At 36.4% G+C, this 12,347-nt stretch overlaps 1 protein-coding gene across 3 annotated transcripts in view; it reads left to right on the top strand.

Moving 5' to 3' along the window:
* BRWD1 (bromodomain and WD repeat domain containing 1) overlaps window positions 1-12,347 on the top strand; it is a 111,932-nt gene that overhangs the window by 34,124 nt on the left and 65,461 nt on the right. For all 3 annotated transcript variants that reach the window (XM_027587776.1, XM_027587775.1, XM_027587774.1), the window contains exons 9-15: window positions 2,440-2,540; window positions 3,770-3,840; window positions 5,449-5,549; window positions 6,319-6,359; window positions 7,147-7,245; window positions 9,391-9,541; window positions 9,794-9,928. In XM_027587776.1, the coding sequence (XP_027443577.1) occupies window positions 2,440-2,540; window positions 3,770-3,840; window positions 5,449-5,549; window positions 6,319-6,359; window positions 7,147-7,245; window positions 9,391-9,541; window positions 9,794-9,928 (699 nt within the window). The remainder of the gene's footprint in view (window positions 1-2,439; window positions 2,541-3,769; window positions 3,841-5,448; window positions 5,550-6,318; window positions 6,360-7,146; window positions 7,246-9,390; window positions 9,542-9,793; window positions 9,929-12,347) is intronic.

The raw sequence follows: 12,347 nt of genomic DNA, 5'->3' as shown, positions 1-12,347 counted from the left end.
CTGTTTCCTTTATGCAGGACTTATCTAACCTATCTTGGAAAAGTGAGACTCATTTTTAGTATACAGAAATAAATATTATGGTCACTGATGAGTAGCTTTGAGGATGATTAATGACGCATGGCTGGCTGTCAGTGATCTGCATTTGAGGAATGTTGCTACTTAGAAACAGTGAAGGAAAGGCTTGAAATGTTAACAATGCCTGTTGGGCACTGAAAAAAAATCTAAAAAGAAAACTCCAAGCTCAGAGGACTCACTTGTGAATTTTATTAAAACTTATTAGAACTCCTGAGATCTTAGTAACCCGGATGAATATAGGACCTATGTCCTAAAACCAAAACTTTGCTATAAACCACCATAACTAATTAGATGTAACGGAGTACGAACATAATTCACAGTAGCAACAAAAGCCTTCAAACACATATACCAGGAAATGGGGAAAGTCTGTATGAAGAAAAGACTTAAAAATAATGACAGAACCTTGGGGTCGGCGATCGGGGGGTGGAGGAAGGAATAATCTATATTAGTGAAAATGTCTAGTATACTCCTGAATGAAGATTCGGTGATGTAAAGATAGCATCTCTCTCCAAGTCTTGGTATAAAGTTAGTGTGTTTATATTTGAAATACCAGTTGCTTTGTTTTAATGGTCTTTAGCATGCCATCAAGTTCATTTAGAAGAAAATAAGCACAAAGAGCCCTTCTCCCCCCCCCCCCCACCTTCCCAAAAAACCCCTAAGCAAAACAAACCTCACATCTTTTGCTGTGCTAGATATTTAAAAATACGTTAGAGGTGTTACAGAGAAAACAGTATGGTGTTGAGCTAGGGACAAAATAGAGAGCAACACGACTTGTGTATCTAACAACTAGATTTACTTAGAACATAGGTGACTTAAAGGAGTTAACTCTTCTGCAGAAATTCAGGTTTAGAATTCTTAGAGTACTCTATGCAGATTTACAAATTTTACTGTGATGTTTTAATTTTAATTAATAATATTTGATTATTAATTACCTTCAGTTATTAATTTTAACGGGATATTCTCCAAAACTCAGTTTTAGTCCATATTCTGGGACACATCTGTTTAGATGTAAGTAATCACTTTCAACGTTGAAAAACCCTTCATTTCCTGTACTTGAAGAGAAAGAAATTGGGAGAAGCTTCTTTTAAGAAGTATTAGGTTCACATCCTACCTCCCTTACAAAGTGTATATAATCTTGAGAAAAATCATGAAACAGATAATAATAAACTATGTCTCTCTGGGATGTTGTAGTGATAAATAATTATGTAAATAACGTAAAGACATTTCTTCCCAGCTCTTCCTTTTCTATTAATGGCAGCCCTGGTCTTTGTTTGCTAACCTCCTTTGTGTTGAATGACTCATGAGTCAGCAAGTTGTGGTGTTCTTCATGGCTTTTTCCTCCCCATTCTGGGGAAAGGAAGGGAGTACTTCCTTCCGGTTAAGGTTCTTAGATTAACTGGATTGATTCTTAGTTGTTTTTCTTATCTGTTTCCTTTCAGTGACTATTGTATACTGCTGTCTGACACATTTTTGGGTTTTACTTGAGAACTGCAGTTACTTCTTGGTCTTACTGGGTCCCGATTCTCTACCCATTTAACCCATTCCTCCACCACTTGCAATAATAAGCACTTCAGTCATATAGATATTTCTGTTGCTGTCACATACCATATTCCCTCTCACTTTGGTACTTTTGTTCATATTCTTTTGCCTAGTGTGTTTTCTTGTTTTCTTTGTATTTTCCTCTCTGTTAAGCCTTGTTGGGTGTCTCTGGTCCAAATTGGTCTTACATTGTCTAGCTTGTTTGTGTCACACAGTTGAACTTTGTTAAACCTAAGTGTTAGCTCATTTCTGAAGTTACGGTATAATTCTTGTGTTTTCTTAGAATACTTTTATAGCTTCTTTTTAAATACTTGAATTTTTGATCTACTTGGAATTGGTCCTGATGTACAGTCCAAAGAATAGTTTCCAGATTGCTGCACAGTTGGTAAATCATTTATGCAGTGATTCATTGTTTCCGCAACCAATTTTGGCACCTTTATCTTAGCTCTTATATTAAGGTCCATTTTGGACTTTATAGTATATTTTTCCATTGGTCATTCTGTCACTGTGTACCTACCATGCCCCATAATTTTCATTATTGAGACTTTGTATTATGCTTTCATATTGATAAGACCAGGACTTCACTTTCTCTTTGTAAAAGTTTTTCTTGTTTATTAGTTTTCAAAGTAATCTTTTACTGAGATCACATTACATTTATAAATTAGAGATAACCTAGGTTGTGATTTTTCACTATACTGTCGTGTGTATTTTGTAATTCTTATGTTTTACTTAAGTGTGTCAGTTGAAGTTAACTTTGAAAAACCATTAAACTATGACTTCGGTAGAAGCTCAGGAAACTGAATTGTCTGTGTTGTTGCATTTTAGTTTAGTCCAATGGCCAAAGGCTCCCAAAGATACATGGTCTCTACTGGTGCTGATGGAACAGTTTGTTTCTGGCAGTGGGATTTAGAATCCCTGAAATTCAGGTAAGTGGCTGTAATTATGTGGTAAGTTTTCTTTCTTTAGTGTTTAATTTAGCCTAATGAGATGAAGTCTGATTATAAAGGGAAGTTCTATATTGTGGTTGCCTTTTTACTTTTTATTATATACAGCATTAGTGCCCTATTGACTGTTTACAGTGTGTTGTTTATTTATAAAGATTTACTTTAGAGAGCGCACAGGGGAGTGGCAAAGGGAGAGGGAAAGAGAGAATCTCAAGCCAACTCCACACTGTGTGTGGAGCCCGGTGTGGGGCTTGGCCTCACAACCCTGCGATCATGACCTGAGCTAAAATCAAGAGTTGATGCCTAACCATCTGAGCCACCCAGGCGCCCTTACAGTGTACTATTTAGATGGATATGTAAAAGAAACACAGCTGTTCTATCTTAGTGGGCACATTTTATGGGGGGAAAAAAGTGAGATCGTATATATGTGAAATGTTTTGAAAAATATTAGAGATGTACTGTCCAGGATGGTAGCCACCAGTGGTGTGTGACTTCAGATGTGGGCAGTGCATTCGAGGGACTGAATTATTAGTTTCATCTTAAAAACTGATACTTGATTCAAGTATCACAGAACCTTTAAGCATATTTCAAATAACCTATGTGAATTTAGTTTTTCAACTGTGAGTTTTAGGAAACCAAATACAGATAAAGTATCTTTGATGAAATCTGCTCAAATTGAGATGTAGTATGTATTTTGTATATTCTGGAAGATTTCAAAGATGTAGTGTGAAAAGAAGGATCTAAGGTTCTCAGTATTTTATTCATATTAATATTCTGGATATATTAGGTTAAATGAAATAAAACTGATTTTATCTTTTTACGTTTAATGTGGCTACTGTAAAAATTTAAAGTTACACGTGTGGCTCTCAGAGTTTCTGCTGAAACTATGAACAGCATTGCTGTTCCCTGGTGGCTGTATACCCTGCCCTACAACCTGGATGGCGGGTTCACTTGCACTTGAAGTTTTAGTCCCTCAGTTACGAGATGGGGTTGGTAGGTCCGCTCTTGCTGTGGGGTAGGGTTCTTGTGAACACAGGGATTGGACAGAGCCTTCCAGAATCTGTCCAGCTGTAATAGCATATGCAGAGATACTTGTGAGGTACTTTATAAATAAGGTTATAATATTTAAATATGCTAGATTAAAACCAGCATTATAAAGCCTGTTAATGTGTTGAACTAATGAGTTTTAAAAATTGCATCTTCTTTTAAAGTCCACGTCCCCTGAAGTTCACGGAAAAGCCTAGACCAGGTGTTCAGATGCTTTGTTCTTCTTTTAGTGTTGGTAAGATAAATTTAGTAATTTTTCTTCTTAGTTTTATTTATCATTTATTGGATGATTGTGTTATTGCTAAGAGCATTTATCAGATGGATGGTAAATGACTTCTGCCCATTTCGTTAGGCTTAATCCAAGATGTTTATTTCATTAGCTTTTTTTCTTGTCTTTTACTCCCCCATTCTACCATTCTCTGATTTCTAATGGTAATCAAGAGTCAGACAGCTGGCAAAAGGAGGCTTAAGGTATCCACGTGAGCCTCTTGTGTGAGATCTACCAAAACTGTGGTTTTCTTGGATGGGCTAAACTGCAGATTTTTATAGTTTAAATTTGTTTTCCACTCATTTTGGTGAAATTATCGCACATTTTCTTTTCTTGTACAGTGAGCTTGTGTGGTAACCTTTCTTGTTAGGAGAAGTCAAAGATTTTCCCCCATAAAAGTCTGAAAACTTGAATGAGTGAACTTTGTATTCTGAAGCTAGGGTTAGGTATGTGAAGTTGTTCAGAAAGCAGAGCCCCTTTTGTCAAGCGTCTTTAGAGTAGCAGCACATATGGTCATTGCCACAATTAATAAAGCAGTGGGAGATAGTGAGCATTTCCAGATTGAATTACTTTTTGAATTAAAGTCCCATCTGAAAAAAAAAAAGTCCCATCTGATGTATGTGTGTTTTGTTTTTTTTTTTTTGTTTGTTTTTGTTTTTCAGCACCATCCAGCAATTCTCCAGCACCAGCTAGGTGTCCTACAGTTCTGTTCTAAGACTATCTCCCTAAAGAACAGTTTGGGATCCCACAGGTTAAGGGCTCAGTCCTACAAAACCCCACCTCTCCCCTTTAGACCAGGTTGTCAGCTATGCTTCTGACTGACTGGCTAAAGACCAGAGGTTCCCTCGAGCCCCTCCTTGGGTTTGATTATTTTGTTAGAACAGCTTATAGAACTCAAACATTTTACTAGATTTCCAGCTTATTATAAAAGGATATAATTGAGTAATAGCCATGTGGAAGAGATGCAGAGGATGAAGTGTATGGACACTCTCGAGACACCCCACTCTTCCCAAATCTCCACATGTTCACCAACCTGGAAGCTTTCTGAACCCTGTCCTTTAGGTTTTTTTATGGAAGTTCTGTTACATAGGAACAGTTGATTAAGTCATTGGTGCTTGATTCACCTCCCTTGCTCTCCCCCTCCCCAGAGGTCAGGGGAGTGGGACTGAAAGTTCCAACCCTCTAATCACATGGTTGGTACTTCTGGCAGTCAGCACCCCCATTCTTAGGTGCTCTCCAAGAATCACTTTATTAATATATAAACTCTGGTGTGGGTGAAATTGATTTATTATGAATATCAAGATACTTTTATCAGTGTTGTTGCTTAGGAAATCCCACGGGTTTTAGGAGCTCTGTGCCAGAAATAGGGATGAAAACCAAATACATATATTTTTTATTATAAATTAAAACATCACTCTATTATATTAATTTTAAAAGGTCTTTATATAGTGAGTTAGAAAGTGGATCTATTGAGATAAATTTAATTTTGGGATAAAAGATCTTAATTTGATATAGAAATTTAATGCAGATAGTTGTTATAAACTGAATTTTTAAACCTTAACATTTTTATTTCAGGTGGTATGTTTTTAGCCACAGGTAGTACTGATCATGTAATCAGAATGTATTTTTTGGGTTTTGAAGCACCTGAAAAAATCGCAGAACTTGAAAGCCACACAGTAAGTATTCATGTTATAAAATTGTATGAATTAATCACTAATAATATTCCTGTTGGTCCATAGTCAAATATTGCTAACAAAATTGTTATTGGTTCTAATTTTAAATGTAGGAAGGGTTGCATATATAAAGGTGAAGGATATTATTGACAATTAAGTATGTGACTGTGCTAATATTTTGTGGTGGTTATTTCAGCTTTAAGTCGAAAATCTTGATTATGACAGTTGATCTGGGTGGGTTTAGTTTCAAGGGGCCTATTCATTTTAATCACACTCATGAAATCAGAATGGTATTTTATTAATGTATAGTAAGATAGATGACTCTCAGGATTCTGGAATACCGCTCAGTGGTCAGGTCATCTTTTTTCCTAAAGGAAGTTTTATGAAGTTATTTGATAAACAGTTCCAAATCACTTTAAAAGAAAAATTTTTTTGTACATAAATATCAAAGTGATGCCTTGTTTTCAGCTGCTTTATGTTTTGGTCACTTTCCACATGTGTATTCTTATACAGATGTAATTCATTGTAAATATAGTTTTAAATTTATTAGGAAAGATTTTTTTATTGTCTTGTTAGAGTCATAGTTAAGTTTTTTGCACGTAAATGTAGGATACATGTTTGAACAATGGGGCTAAGCAGCACAAGTACACATTCTTATTTTAAACCAAATGTGCTTCTAGTTCTAAGATGGAGTGGAGTTTTTTTGTTTTGTTTACAAACAAGAGCGATCACTTTTGTGTTTGTTTTCTGCCCCCCCCCCCCCCCCCCCCAGGATAAAGTTGATAGTATCCAGTTTTGTAACAATGGTGATCGGTAAGTGTGTTTGTGTTTGTGAGTGTGTTTTTACGCAAATATACTATGTTTCATATTAGTACAGCTGATCACTTTGTATATTGCAGGCACTTAGTAGAAAGTGTATTAATTGAATGAAAAGTGTCCACAGTGGGGGAAACACATTAAACATAGGTTTTTAGAATTGTAGCTTCTACCAGGTCCTATGACCAAAAGGAGCTCCCTATTAAGTGTAAAGATAATGAAATTCCTTACGTTTGAGTAGTTAAAAAAACTCTCTAGTCAACCACTGTTGATGTGTCATGTGACAGAATTGTCACTTAAATTATATACTCTGTTGTGGTCCCCAGTTTCTTTCAGGTGCCTTTCCTAAATTGCAGTTTTTAATATTTTCCTAGTTAAAAGATTGATTTATTTTTACACAGTGGCCAGTATGAATTTGAGTTTAAAATGAAGATGCTTACAATGGAGTTTTTGCTCTTACTGATTTTCCCACACATCTTTAATTCTTCCTATTTTTGCCCTCTCCAGGTACTACGTGTACATTGCCTTCTCAAAACTCAACCTGACAAGCTATTTATTGAGTTTGAAATGTGTTTTAACTCCATAGGGCCAGGCAAATTCTAGCAAACCCGATTTTTTTCCCCATCAGATTTGCTCTAAATCCCTGTCTTTTGAATTAACACCTATACATTTAGGCCAGTTAACAGTCAGGATAGCTACATTAAAAATGTTTTTGCTTGGGACTTTGACTGTATTTCTTGGTGGCATGTATGTGAGTATAAGATGTTTTTCTGAATTTTTTAAGGTTCTTAAGTGGTAGCAGAGATGGAACGGCACGGATTTGGAGATTTGAGCAGTTGGAGTGGAGAAGCATTTTATTGGATATGGCAACCCGAGTCTCAGGGTGAGTGGAGACGGTTTGTTGGAATCAGGTGGCTTCATAATCACTTGGTCCTTCTCCCTAGTGGTTGGAGCCCCCAGGTCCTGTGGCGAAGAGCAGTGACCTAAATGAATGGCTACTTCCTGTATATCTGATACATAGATAAATAAATCTCCTATATCCCAAAGAATTTGTACATTTATGTTTCTAGTACACTTGCCTGGGCTAGGGTAGTGCCATATCAGAATTCTTACCGCTTTTCCTGAAATGTTTCACATTTAGTCCTTTGGAAATCCTCATGTCTGCTTTATTTTTAATAATTGTAGGGGAAATTAAATCCTCTGCTATGGCTCCGACAGTTTTATTTGGCTTCAAAATACATTTGATATTCACATTTTTGTGAAATGATCTGTGGTAGGGAATGGAGAAAATGTTTACTGGAAATCTGATAGTCCTTTCTCATAAACAAATCACATCTCTGCCATTACTTAAAAATGTTTTATCTGGATATTCAGAAGCATCTTTGTGTGAGTAAATACGGTCAGTCCTTGATTGGTTGAAATACTGAAGGTTATTTCATTATTAAGAAACAAATTGAAATTACATTTACCTGTGAACAATGATTTTAAGCAAAATAGGAACATCAATGTAAAAACTTTAATACAAAAATTTTTACTGAGGGGCACCTGGGTGGCTCAGTCGTTAAGCGTCTGCCTTTGGCTCGGGTCATGATCCCAGGGTTCTGGGATCGAGCCCCACATCGGGCTCTCTGCTTGGCGGGAAGCCTGCTTCTCCCTCTCCCACTCCCCCTGCTTGTGTTCACTCTTTCTCTGTGTCTCTCTCTGTCAAATAAATAAATAAAATCTTTAAAAAAAGTTTTTTGTTTTTTTTTTTTTTTTTTTTTTTACTGAGACTGGAAACTGCTCTTGTTTTCTTGCTGCCGTGGAGAGTGCTCTGCCAGTAATTCCTTCCAATGGTGGGAATATTCTTTTTTCATTTAAAGTTTTAGCCTTTACTCCATTTTGCCTCTTCTGTTACACTTTTCCCTGACCAATCTGGTTAGAATTATTCTCTTGTGTGTGTTCCATTGTGCTTATATAGATAGGTGTTACATGGCACTTCTTCCATATTCTTACAGCTGTTTTCTTTCATTGAAATATATGTTTATTATATGTTTATAATTTCTTAGGGTGTATTCTCTGATTTCAAAAAGCAGCTGGGCTTTACCTTTTCTCTGTGTATATACTGACTACTATGTTTTACAGAGAAACTTTGCATTTCAGGCTGCAAAATATTGTAGACCTTGTATCCAAGGCCATTCTTGTCAAGAGAACCATAGTAACCATCTATAGGGAAGTGTAAAGAGATGAGTACAGTTTTATTTGTAGTTCAAAAGATGAATATCTGTGTGTCAGGCACCTTTCTAGACACTGGGGGCTGTGCAGATGCATTGCCTTCTTTCTCTCTTCCTAAAATTTCTTGTATCTTCTCTGGAGAAAGAAACAACAAAATTATTGCTGTTAGGGCTTGGGGTCAGGGGAAGGGAGTAATAGAAAAGGGGTAGAGAGAGAAAGCTTTGCTTTTATGAGCAGTGGTGATGTCCTAACATATGCCTTTATTCATACTGAACTGTTTCTTTGTCACCACGAGCAGGGGGAGGGGCGAAGGGAGAGGAAGAGAGAATCTTAAGCAGACTTCATGCCCAGTGTCTGACTTGGGGCTCAATCCCAGGACCCTGAGATCATGACCTGAGCTGAAATGAACAGTCCGATGCTTAACCAACTAAGCCATCCAGGTGCCCCTGAACTGTTTGTTTCTTTTTTTTAAAGATTTTGTTTTATTTGTCAGAGAGAGTGCACTTGAGCAGGCAGAGGGAGAAGTAGGCTCCCCACCGAGCAAGGAGCCTGATGCGGGGCTCCATCCCAGGACCCTGGGATCGACCTGAGCTGAAGGCAGACGCTTAACCGACTGAGCCACCCAGGCGTCCCCCCTGAACTAGAATCATCCCCTCCCCATCTCAGTTTTGCTGTACTCTGTTTATAGATCATCTGTTATGGGTCAGATGTATATTAGATATATAATGTATGGACATGAACTGCATTACTTCAATTAATTTTGTATTGATTGTACTTTTCAAATGAATTTACACATTGTGTATGTTTTTCTTAGGGACTTATCTTTGGAAGAGGAAAGGTTTATGAAACCCAAAGTCACAATGATCGCTTGGAATCAGAATGATAGCATTGTTGTCACAGCTGTGAATGATCATGTCCTTAAAGTGTGGAATTCTTACACAGGGCAACTGCTTCATAACTTACTGGTAGGTTGTTTTTATATAACAAATCAAGAATTTTTTTGAACTATAATTTGATTTTTGAAGCTATAATATTAACATATTAAATATGTTTCACCCACTGATTATCAAATGAGTAGAAATTTGTAGATACACTAATGTTCAAGCCACTGTTAATACATTTTTAAAAGCCTTTATACACTATGACAATATGGGTTTTTCATTTTAAACTTGATAACTTGCAAACCTTCATTAACTTTATGACTTTGTTGAATAAAGGGACATGCTGATGAAGTATTTGTTTTGGAGACACATCCCTTTGATTCCAGAATTATGTTATCTGCAGGACATGATGGCAGCATATTTATATGGGATATTACAAAAGGCACCAAGATGAAACATTATTTTAATATGGTAAGTGAAGTGTATCTTCATGTATGCTTGCATTGGTTTCAAGTACTTGGATTAGAAGTTTAGCCAGACACCAATCTGCATGTTTTGGCAGTTTATATTTCTAGAAATCAGGTTGCTTAAAGCCTAATAAATATCTGACAGCCATACATATATACACTCATGAAATTCTCTGTGTAACTGAGTCATCCAAGGGAAGGAGTTTCAAAAGTTACTTATTTAGCCCTCTGTGTATATGCAAATGTGTTTGAATTTGTTTAAATTCGCAAAATTATGGTAATTATACACATTTTCACTAAATTTATTGAAATATTTGGTAATAAAACAATATTCAGTAAAGTCATCTAGGGAATTAAAAACATCATTGAGTTTTTCCAGCCTATTTTTTTTTTTTGCACATGTAATATCCTAAAACCAAATTAGGATCCTGTTGCAAATTTTTAGAATTTCTCATGTATAACCACAGGCTAGTTAACCAAAATCAGCAAATTTAACATTGATAAAGTAGCATTATGTAGTTCTCTATATTCAAATTTTGTCAGTTGTCCTAGTAATGTCTTCTTAGTTATATTTGGTACTTGGAGCAGTATTTAATTCAGGATCATTCATTATGTTAAGTGGCTGTATATTTTAGGTTTCTGTAATCCTCAACACTTCTTTTTTTCTATTTCTCACCTTTTAACTTTTGATGAGTACAGACAAATAATGTTACAGAATATTTGTGTTTTGTCTGCTGTTTTTTCATGATTTGATTCTGTTACACCTTTTTTTGGTGGTGATTTTTATTTTTTTAGATTTTTTTTTTTTTTTTTTGAGAGAGAGCGAGCACACATGAGAGGGGGCAGGGTCAGAGGGAGAAGCAGACTCCCTGCTGAGCAGGGAGCCCGATGTGGGGGCTCAATCCCAGGACTCCAGGATCATGACCTGAGCCGAAGGCAGTCGCTTAACCAACTGAGCCACCCAGGCGCCCCTATTTTTATTTTTTATAACCTTATTTGTTTTTAGAGAGAGCAAGAACTCTCAAGTGTGTGAGTAGTGTGGGGAGGGGCAGAGGGAGAGAGAGAATCCCAGGCAGGTTGCATGCCCAGTGCAGAGCTGGATGCAGGGCTGGATCTCAGGACCCTGAGATCATGATCTGAGCCGAAATCAAGAGTTTGACATTTAACTGACTGAGCCACCCAGAGTGCCCTGGTGGTGGTAATTTTAAATTTTGGAGACGTGGCATTTGCCAGGTTTCCCCACAATGAAATAGTTGTTTTTCCTCTTTGTAACTCTTTTTTTTTTCCCCCCTCTTTGTAACTATTAGGCTAATTTTTTCAGGAGGTATTTTGAGACTCTGTAAATATCCTGTTCCTCATTACACTTTCACTCACAAACAGTAGCATCCCCTGAAGGTTTTTAGTGGCATCATTCTTTTCCATAGTTACTACTTGGCATTCTCGCACAGTTTTTGTAATCTTTGTTTCATTTGATGTAAAGAATGTTTTCCCAAATCTTACATATATTTTTAAGAATTTGCAGTTATATTTTTGACTGTAAATTCAGCCTTTCTCTAAGTTAACTATATATGTAATCTTTTGAGTTGTTGAGTATTTAAGTGGTTTCTGAATCAGGCACGGCAGCACCACTTCAGATACCCAGGTACATGACTGTTTATGTAGATCTGTGATTATTTCCTTAGGGTCAATTCTAAGGGGGTTATTGTATAAAAGAGTTTCTGTGTTGTCAGGACTATCGTTTGATCTACATATGAGATGTTTTGTAAAATTACTGTACGGTTTATATTGAGTTCCAGTTCATAGTGTAATTCATTTTGGAGGCAGTCTAGTCGCAGGGTATAGATGAATGGTTCTTAGACCTTTTGAATGAAGGCCATCTGAGTCCATGTGTTCGGTTTTTTTTTTTAACCTTAAAATTTTTATTTCAGTATGCTTATTTTGGACAATTCTTGACAAACAGGTTAAAGTGCAGTATTTTATTTATTACCATAAAATGCACTGAAATAACTCAAATAACATGGCCGAATTGCACATGTGTAATTAGGCATCTCTGGAAGATGCATCTCTGGGTTCAAATTATTGGAAAAATAAGTCTTTTTTAGCAGTTTTTTTGTGGTCTTAAAATTTATAGGTATCTCCATTTTCTTCATTATCCTTTAAAACTCTTTTAAGAACATTACATCCTGAATTTAACTATCAAAACAGAAAACTACATTAATTAAGGCTTTAAGCAGAAAATAAGCTAAACAACTTCTGAGCCAAAGAAGTCTCAAGTGGGCAACAATGATCTCACTTCCAGTGAGACGTACAAACTTCGCTATGTATACTGGGTTCTTCTTTTATTTTTTTAAAAATTTATTTGTTTTACAGAGAGAGCATGTGTGTGCATGCAAGCGGGGTCGGGGCGGGGAGACAGAGGGAGA

This window comes from Zalophus californianus, chromosome 1 (genome assembly GCF_009762305.2).
Source record: "Zalophus californianus isolate mZalCal1 chromosome 1, mZalCal1.pri.v2, whole genome shotgun sequence".
NCBI classification, from domain to species: domain Eukaryota; kingdom Metazoa; phylum Chordata; class Mammalia; order Carnivora; family Otariidae; genus Zalophus; species Zalophus californianus.
The sequence above is the reverse complement of the archived record's forward strand: the minus strand, read 5'-3'. Positions and strand labels throughout refer to the sequence as shown.